The sequence below is a fragment of the Pteropus alecto genome, unplaced genomic scaffold (genome assembly GCF_000325575.1).
Source record: "Pteropus alecto unplaced genomic scaffold, ASM32557v1 scaffold42, whole genome shotgun sequence".
NCBI classification, from domain to species: Eukaryota; Metazoa; Chordata; class Mammalia; order Chiroptera; family Pteropodidae; genus Pteropus; species Pteropus alecto.
The window spans coordinates 5,243,206-5,252,744 of NW_006434825.1; the positions used below are offsets into that span (position 1 = coordinate 5,243,206).

Here is a 9,539-nt window from a genome sequence, read left to right on the forward strand (position 1 = left end):
GCAGCTTCCCCTTCTCCTGGGGCCCCCCCCAGCACCCTGAGAGTGCACAGCACACTCTGATATTATCAGCCTCATCTTTTGTGTTTAGTTTTGTTTTTAACAAAATTGCCTCCTCTCTCCTTCTCTGAGATAACTGAGCCTTTCGAGTCTTGAGAATAAAAATCTCCCACGTCTCTTGCCCCTGCCCGCCTCATGTCTGGTCTTCCCATGAGAGGATTCATCAGACCAGCCTGTCCCCTTCCCTGAGACCCCCATCCTCTTCCTTCAGTCCCACCCCCTTCCTCGGAGGTTCAGGAGTGGCCTGAGCCCCCAGGCCCTGAAGGAAGCAGGGGATGAGGCCCAAGGACAGCCATTGTTTCTGTGACAGTGTGACAGTGCGACTGTATCATTGTTTGTGATACAGTCACAGTCCCCAAAGCCTGGGTATGGGACCCTGCAGTGCCATGTGATTCTCTCCCCCACCCCCTCCACCCCAATGCCAGATACAAGCGTTCAAACTTCTCCTTATTTTGTTAACGTTAAGAATTGCTTGTTTTCCTTCTTTTCCCTTCTACTCCTGTGCCTCGGGGTCGTCGTCCTTCTTTTTTGCATGTCGGCGTCCGTCCCCTTCTCTTGCATGTGGGCCAGAAAAACCCGGGTCCTGCTGTATCCTGGTTATAATCTGATCATCTCATTTATCCACCTGTTTAACGAGTAGAGGCTTATGGGGCATCTGTGGCATGCGGAGCCCAGTGCAGGACAGTCCTGTACCTAGGATGGAACAGCAGCTAACACCATGCTTCTCATTTAATCCTGGTGGAACTGGAGGCTAAGCGGCCTTCCCGGAGCTGGGCGGAGGGGAGCAGAGAGGTCTCTAGACAGACACAGCAGGAGGCAGAGCGGAGGCTGGCATCTCTGCTCTTTCTGGGCGTGTGCTGACACCACCACCACTACCTGCCCCCCTGAGGTTTCTTCCCCCCTCTCTCCCCACCCCGAGTCAGACCAGAGAGGGTGCAGAGTGTCTGAACGTGGGTCGCAGCCTCCACCCCTCCCCTCTCCATCTCCGCTGCCTGTGAACAGCGGGTGCGCGTCTGAGCTGCGATCCCGTCGTTCTCGAAGTCAGACTCATTCATCCGGATCTCTTGTCTTTGGAGCCCATTCCGTGTCAGGCTTTGTGCTGACAGCAGAGCCAGACGTGGTCCCGCCCTCGCGGCGCCTGCAGTCGCGGGGGAGAAACGGGCACCAATCACAGACTCGCACCGGTCAGTGTAAACGAGCCCGAAAGCAGGGGCCTGGTGTTTTGAGAGAGCAAAGCAGGCAGGTCTGGAAAGGCGGGAGGGGCCCCCGCCGCAGGCGCAGGCAGCTCCTCCTGCGGGCCAGAAAGGGCCAGAAAAACCCGGGTCCTCTGCCCCACCCCTAAAGGGGGTGTGGTGGTCATGCCCCCTCTGCCCGCCTTCCCCGCCTTCCCCGCCTTCCCGGGCCTCTGTCCTTGTGCCCTGATAGTCAGACCTCGAAAACCATCTGTGGGGGCAGCATGACAAAGTGACCACCAGCAAGGAGTTGCAGTCAGAGACTCCACCACTTCTAGCCCTGTGGCTCTCTCAGCCATTCTGAGCCTCACCCTACTCTCCTGTCAATCCATGTGAGTAGCTGCTCGTAGGCTCACCCGCCAGGCACTGACTAGCCCATTGCTTGGCGCTTGGGAGGCCCTGGGCCACTTGTGTTAACATTAAGATAGAATGGGGAACAGCAAGCAAATCTGTTTGAGCCCCTGTGCCCTTTCCCCAGCCTAATGCCCACCCGCTCTGTTTGTCTTCCTTTAGGAGAACTCCGACACCTTCCTCTTGGCTGTGGACACAGACTGGAAGGTAGGTCTCAGCTCAGCCTCCTGAGCTGGCCAGCCCTTCGCCCACCCAGCCTGGTCTCAAAGGAAGGTCACAGCTCTTCCGTGTGCCTCAGCCTGGAGCGGCAGGGGCTTGGCACTTTCCAGCTCCAGGATCTCCCTCCCTGCTCACAGTGGCTCTGCCTGCCTGCCCCCTGTCCAGTGGGGAAATGCATTCTCGCTCCCTGAACAGGAATGGGGGAAGGAAGGCCTGGGGGGAGTAAGGAGGGAAGTGGGAGGAGGGATGCTGTCATGTGAATCAGCATTTTCCTCCAATGAAAGCCACGCTGATGCTCTGAAATAGCTCCTGTTTCCATGGCAGCTGTTGCTGGGACAACCGTGTCCTCTTTTAGCTTGATGCCAGATTCCTGTGAAAACTAAAACTGTTCTTTGTTTTTATTACTCTGCACGATGATTGCACTCACTTGGCCAGACATTTCTGCCCTCTGAGTCCCATGTGGCCATTTATTTCTGGGTCTCAGAAAACGTCTGGCAGCAGACATAAGGAGAACCTTGCCTTTTGGGGACCCTACTAGCCATCCAAACATTCCGAACAAATTCAGACCTTTCTAGGACCTTCCTCTTGGCTAGATGGAACCAGCCTCAAGCCACTGCCCCGGTCTTGCCTGACTTCGATTTGGGTCAGTCTCCAAGCCCCTCAACAGCCCCAGCCTTGTGTCCTGGACACAAAGGTGATTCGGGAGGCGGGGTGACCTGCGGGCTCCTCCCCTGACCACACAGCTCTGCAGCGAGGATCCCGATCCGGGCCTGTGAGCCGGCCCCTGGGTCAGGAGCCCCTTCAAGGACGCAAGTAGAGGCATCAAAACAGCCAGTGTGCTCATGCTCCGGTCCCCCGCGAGTTTGTGCTCCAACTATAAAAAACTCTGGAGCTAGGAAGGACAGGATGAGACCTGGGGAGTAGGAAACAAACAGGCGCCCAGGCAGAGAGATGGGAGGCCTGTGGCCATCTCAGCCACCTCAGGGAGATCAGGGCGGGCACGCCAGGGGGTCCTCTTTGTCTTCCCTGCTCAGACTGAGGGCGAGGACGTGTAGAGGAACAGGCCCTCCTCCCCAGGAGGGCACTGGTGAAATAACCCCCCAGAGCAGCCAGCTGCTGCCTGACACCAAAACACACACACCCTGGGGTGGGGGGCGGGGGAGAGGACTCTACCAAAGGGGAGAGGGAAAACATGGGGTCCTTCGTACCCCATGGTGGCCACTCCATGTGTGCGGGACCCCGGCTCTTAAGAGCCCTCACTTGGCAAAGGGCAGCGTGTGTCAAAAGGCAACTTATCTATTATGGTTACACCACGTGGAGGCTGCCTTTTTAAAAAAAAAAAAGAAAAAGAAAAAAAATCAGCTGCAAGGATGGCCATTATCTGGGTCCAGGCCTAGCATGGATTTTATCCCGTTTTATCCCTTGCCTCAGTGGGCCCGGCCAGTGGGAGATGCAGAAGTACAAACACAAGAGCCAGACGGACCTCGGTCCAGGTGCTGGCCCTGCCCTTTATGGGCCACATGACCTCCGGCACATGTCATTGCTTCATTTGCACAGGGAGACAGGCACCTTGGACCTTCTCAGGTTTCCGTAGGGTTGGGGATGGTGCTTGCAGGCCGGGCACTCAGATCCTCGGCTGACCGTGACTAGTGATCACTAAAGCATGGAGTCGGAGCCAGCCTCCCTGGGTGTGGTTCCTGGCTCTGTGCTCACCGTCTGTGTGATGTTGAGAATATTCCTGAACCCTTCTGTGCCTCCTTTTCTTCATCTATGAAGTGGGTGTTAAGAAGATAAAATGAGGTAACATGTGTAAAGCACATGGGAGATCCTCTAACTGTTAGAGCATTTGCTACTCTTAATGTGAACTCAGGCTCCAAGTGCTGAGGTGCTTGTAAGCGCCACTGCTTACGAGCTGAGTGGGAAAATGAACCTCTCTGCGCTTCAGTTTCCTAATCCTTTCTCACAGGTTCGTGAGCATTAAGTGTTATCCTTGCAGCGACCTACGCAATAGGCACACTGCTGTTTTCCCATTTACAGATGCGGAGGCTCAGAGAGGCTGACTGGCTTGCCCAAGGTCACACAGCTCTGACTGGTGCATGGATTTGGCTAGCAGGACCTGAACCTGCCTTGTTCAGCCATAGCCACGGCACAGCCTCCAGGGGAAGGGCTGAGTTTGGAGAAGCACAGGATCGATTGATTGTCTTTCCTGCCAGACGTGGGCGGGGCCTGGGCAGGCATGGGCTCAGGTCTGGAGTGATATATGCAGGGTTTTGTCATCCTGATAGCAACTCTGTAAGGAAAGCACAATTCCTGTTTCACAGTTGAGGAGACTGAGGCACAGAGGTGTCTGAGGTCAGCTTCTCACCTGCGTCCAAGGGTGGGAGAGGCCTCTCAGAGTAGGCTTGGAGTAGGCATAAGAGTGGATGGGGACCATAGAGGAGCAGGGATTTGGTGGCAACAAAGGTGGAAGGCCACCTCTCCCCGACTTCGAGAAGCACATTTGTAGACAGGTCAGGGGGCAGGGCTGTGCCTTTGCAGCCTGCCTCAGTGGCCAGAGCCTCTTCCTGTGCCTAAGTGGCTTCAGGGAACAGGAAGCATGGGCAAGATGTGAGGGGCCTGAGGGACAGCCCATTCCATGTCCTCGCTGCCCTGGGCAAGCACAGGGCCCAGCACTCTGCACCAGGCCTGCAGAACAAGGGGTCCAAGATGGGGCAGGGTAAGTAGTTGGTGCTTCCCAGGCAGAGGATATGGCCGTGAATACTGTACATGGCAAGTGCTGACCAGGTCACTAAGCACCCAGGGACACAGAAGTGACCACCTTCCCCCAGGGCAGCCAGCTAGTGTGCAGGGCTGTCGGTGCAGGCCGGGGAGAATGGCACGGTCCTTCACCAAAGAGACAGAGTACGGGCATGGGTGCCCAGCAGCCCTCCCTTCTGTCAATCCTGCCTCTCTCAGTCCTTGGGCTCCCTCCTCTGCACCCTCCCTGGCCTATTTCCTCTCCTCCTTCTTCTGCTCTCCTTTGCTCACCCTCCCACCCCCCTGTCCCTAGCCAGCTTGCTACCCAAAGCCTTGCTGCTCAGGAGGACAGCGGAGAGCCTGAGGTGGCTCATGTGTCCTGCCCTCCAGAGATCCAAGAGCCAAGCACCAGGCTGGTTGGTTGGTCGCAGGAAGAGGGCTGGGTGGGTCTGCTGGAGGTCGGCATGTCCACTTCAGGAGGCCGCTTCCTGTCCCTTTCCCACTCCCTGGTGGCCTCCAGCCATGGCTACAGAATAGGAGGGGGGAGGGCAGACCTGGTGCGTGCCCCACCATACTCCTGGTCCTGCAGTCTACCCAGGCCTCCTGGCTCCTGAAGCCCACTTTTAGCAGTGGGGGCTGCCCTAGGGGAGACCCTGGGGAGGGGTGATATAGAGAAGGAACAGTCAACCCCCTGGAGCAGGGTAATGACCCAAGTTGCCCCAAGAAGTAGTGATACCCTACCTCTCAAGGGTAAGTGATACAGGGTATGCGCCAAGGGCTGTGACGTCTAAGACATACCTGTGTGGCCTGCCGTGCCCTGCATTGGTGTGGGTGTCTGCGAGAGGCTCTTGTGTACAGGGCACGCCTGTGCACGTGGCCAAGTCCCCCCTGTTCCCAGGCCCCTGTATATGGCTGCAGCTGTCGGTGTGTGCCTGTGTGCTGGGGCAGGTAGGATGCAGGGGCTGGGGCCCATCAAAGATGATGTGTTGCTGGGGGGTTGGGGGACTGGGAGGAGCAAGAGCGGGGTGAGCGAAGACCTCCCAAGCCAATTGGAGCCAGGTTTGTCTCCCCACAGCCAATCTGGGAGCTGGGGCTCCAGGCGAACCAGTGGCTGCTCAGAAACCCTGCAGAGAGGAGGGGCCAGCCTAGGACTGGCAGCCTCCGCATATAAATGGCCCTGGAGCAGGTGCCCCATCTCAGAGCCGCTGGTCACCCGCTGGAGCTGCCCCCTCCCCCTGGACCCCAGTGACTCAGGCCTCTGTTTGCCCTTCCTCGTCGGAGCGGGTTGCCTCCCCCGGCAGAATGCCCGAGTGCTGGGATGGGGTGAGTGAGGGCTGTGGGGGCGGCGAGGCCGTTGGGGAGGAAGAGGTGTCCCTCTGTGCTCAGTGGCAGATCTGCCTTCAGTGGCCTCACCTACGGGGAATTGAGGCAAAGCCAGCAGCTTCTAGCCCCCTGGTGACTCAGGCCTGCAGCAGTGATTGGAGGTTACCTGCCATTCAGGACCTGTGGGGGAGGGCTAAGATTTGTGGAAAAGGAACTGGGCTGTGACTTGACTGTCAGCCTGTGCGGACCTATCTGCCAGCGTGTGTGTACATCCCACTGACATGTACCCTTTCCCTGGCACGTACCAGGCTGGTGGCTGCCTTGCGCCTGTGATCACTTCAGCCCTGGAGGAGGCTGTGCCCCCTGCATGTCTGGCTGTCTGTGCAGGTTTCAGCCCTCCTGACCTTGCGGGGCTGTTTGTGCGGGCGGCTGCACCGAAATGCGAACAGGACACACAGCCTCTTCCTTCCTGAGGAGGTGCTTGCAGCCCCTGCGCGGTCCGCAGGGCACTGCGAGCAGCTCTGGGGCGCGGTGTCGACCAGGCCTTCCGGCGGGATTTCTGCGGGGGAGAGACACGGAGGGGTCGCGGCACCTTGTTTTGTGGATGGGGGAAGGCAAGCTGGAGCCTTGAGGCTGCAGGGCTGGAGGTCCCAGGTGGGCCCAGGCGCCTCCTACACCGCGGGCAGCAGTGCCCAGGGGCGCTGTTCTTCCTCGATAAGGAAGAGGCAGGGACACACCTACTGCCTCACCCCCCACCCCGGCCTGCCCTGCCGGGTCTGCAGACAGACCATGGCGTTGCCCGCACCCAGGCTACGACATCCGTGTCTCCCTGCGGTGCGGCCCTGGTCCGCGGCATGATTGATACCGGCGACGGAGAGGATCACACTAGCTCTCCCACCCCACCCCCGCGCGCGAGCTGAAACCCAGCTTCGAGGGCCGCGCAGCCCTCAAGGTCACCGGCGAGGGTAGACGCTCCCGCCAAGGGGGTACTGGCTGCCGCAGTGCTTTCTGCCTGCGCCCAACTGGGGATGGGGGCCGGGCTCTGACGTAACCGGGAGCCAATGGGAGCGCTCAGGCCTGGGTGGGGGGGCTCCTTCTCGTGTGCAGCTCCCTGAGAGATGAGGATGCTCGGCCTCTATCAAGCTGAGCGGGGTCGAGCTCCTGGGTCGGCGGGAGGGATCGGCCAAGGTCACTGGGCTGCGCGGGAGGGGCAACCGGACTGATGCTGCCAGACAGCCCTTCCCGTCCCGGGGAGCCTAGCCTTAGCGGCAAGCCGCCCAGGGGATGGCGACGGCATAGTCGCCCCAGGGCTGAGTAGGGGCCAGACACCCCCTCATATGCACCCGTGGGCGATCTGGATGAGTAAGACTGCTACCCTGGACAGTGACTTGCGCATGGAAGAGCGAGAGGTGAGCCCGTGCAGCCGGGGAACGGCCTTGATGCCGCAGGAAGCGCATTGCAGCTCTTGAGCAGTGGGCGCCCCTCCCCAGCCCCGCCCTCCATAGCACTGTGCACCCCTCCTGCCCCATCCTGCCCTCCAGGGCCTAGAGAATGTGGGAGTTTGGGGGTGCAGCATGGCCCCGTAGCAGCAGACAGGGGGCTGTAGAGAGACTGTCTGCATGGAAGTCTCGGGTGGAGCTCCGTGTCCTCATAAAAGGCAGCCTTCAGTGCATACCCCTGAGGCCTGCACCTGGCAAGACTTGTGCTGCCCTCTCTGGACTTGACCTTGGGCAAGTCATTTCTTCTTTTCCAGCCTTAGTTCGTTCCTCTGTAGCTTGGGTACCTGTGAGGAATAAATGAGAAGACGCATGAGGTGTTCAGTCGATGGTCAGTAGGCAGGAAGTGTTCCTTGTGTTGATGGCCCTGAAGGAGGATAGGCCTGGGATGTGCGGAAGCTGTGGTGGGCCTGGGCTAGACACCTGGCAGACACTTGGCTGTTTCCTTCTTGTCCTTGACCCTAACCCCACCTCCAACTCGCTGGGCCAACTCCCAGGGCTCCTTTGGTACAGGGCAGGGTTTTTGCTTCAGCTCTGACAGGCCCTCATTGAGTTTTCCCATTGAGTGGCTAGGAGTGACCTGTTTGCAGAGGGACCAGCCAGCAGGACCCTTCCCCAGGCTCAGAGGTACCCCAGCACAACAGCCCCCTTTCTGGAGCCCTCTCCAAGTGCTAAACACTCTGCAGACATCAGCTTCTTTAACTCTTACAGAGTCCCTCTTAGATGGCTCAGGAAGAGGTGGCTGAGGCACAGAGAAGTGGTGTGTCCCGCTCAGAATCACTCAGTAAGGGGCAGAGTGGGTCGTGAACTCCCAGCATCCCAGAGTGACCACTGCAGAAGGATTTGGTATGGGGGCCCGGGTATCAAACCAGGCCCTGCCTGAGGCCTTGGGGATCACAGGGAGTGGCATTCAAGGTGGACGGAATGGCAGGAGCAAGAGTGTGGAGTTAGCACCAGGCATGGGGGTTGGGCTTGGTCGGCATGGGAGTGGTTACAGAGGATTCTAGGTGCGGGCTTTTGTGGTGAGATATTAGCCTCCAGGAGCAGCAGCCCTTGAAGGATTCCGAGTGGGGGAGGAACACGGTGAGGGCAGGACTCGCTGGAGGGGCCGCAACGACATGGGGAAAACAGGCCTCACTGGACCCCAAGGGGCTGAGAACTGATCTGCAGACCGGTTCATGTGCCTGTGCCGGCCACTCCTGGGTAGGGGTGCTCCATCTGTTACATCTTCTCTTTGGGCTCTTTGGGGTGATGAGAACAGGATGTCCCACCCCTTGTGAGGCATGGAGGCTGCGCACAGGCCCAATGGCTCCACAGGCTGCCCCACAGCCTCTTTCTCCAGGAGAGCCAGGAGGGTGCACTGCCTAGAGTGTCCAGCACTGTCTCTCCCCCTAGGAACACGACATCGAGACGCCCTATGGCCTTCTGCACGTGGTGATCCGGGGCTCCCCCAAGGGGAACCGCCCGGCCATCCTCACCTACCATGACGTGGGTCTCAACCGTAAGTGCCCCCAGCCTCGTCTGGCTTTCTCCCACTTTGAATCTGCCAGAGCGGTGAGGCCTACCCCCCACCCCCGCCCCGCACACAGGGCCGCAAAGATTCCCAGCCACACTTGGCTCTGTGTCCTTCGCCATTTGGGCCTTGGTTTCCCCACTGGACCATGAGGCTCATCACCCTTGCTTGGCCCTCCCTCTCAGAGCCACAGGCCTCCGCACCCCTCTGCTCAGCCACAGCTGAGAGGTGTGTCTTTGCAGACAAGCTCTGCTTCAACACCTTCTTCAACTTCGAGGACATGCAGGAGATCACGAAGCACTTCGTGGTGTGCCATGTGGACGCCCCCGGTCAGCAGGTGGGGGCGTCGCAGTTTCCTCAGGGGTAGGTGCCGGCAGCCCCCTCACACTTTCTCCAGCCCTGTGTCCCAGGCCGCACCTGGGCCTGACCCCCCCATTCTGCCTGCAGGTACCAGTTCCCCTCCCTGGAGCAGCTGGCTGCCATGCTCCCCAGCGTAGTGCAGCACTTCGGGTGAGTCCCTGCCCAGCCCCTGCCCTTGTGCTGGGGGCTTGGGGTTCCCACCACCACCACCCCAGAGCCTCTAGGCTCCAACTGAGGGCTGTGGGTGAGGTC

At 59.3% G+C, this 9,539-nt stretch overlaps 1 protein-coding gene across 1 annotated transcript in view; it reads left to right on the forward strand.

Moving 5' to 3' along the window:
- The window catches only part of NDRG4 (NDRG family member 4), a 20,680-nt gene that overhangs the window by 2,647 nt on the left and 8,494 nt on the right, over nucleotides 1-9,539 (forward strand). The window contains exons 2-5 of the mRNA XM_006909714.3: nucleotides 1,803-1,847; nucleotides 8,810-8,915; nucleotides 9,170-9,290; nucleotides 9,375-9,437. Of these exons, the coding sequence (XP_006909776.1) occupies nucleotides 1,803-1,847; nucleotides 8,810-8,915; nucleotides 9,170-9,290; nucleotides 9,375-9,437 (335 nt within the window). The remainder of the gene's footprint in view (nucleotides 1-1,802; nucleotides 1,848-8,809; nucleotides 8,916-9,169; nucleotides 9,291-9,374; nucleotides 9,438-9,539) is intronic.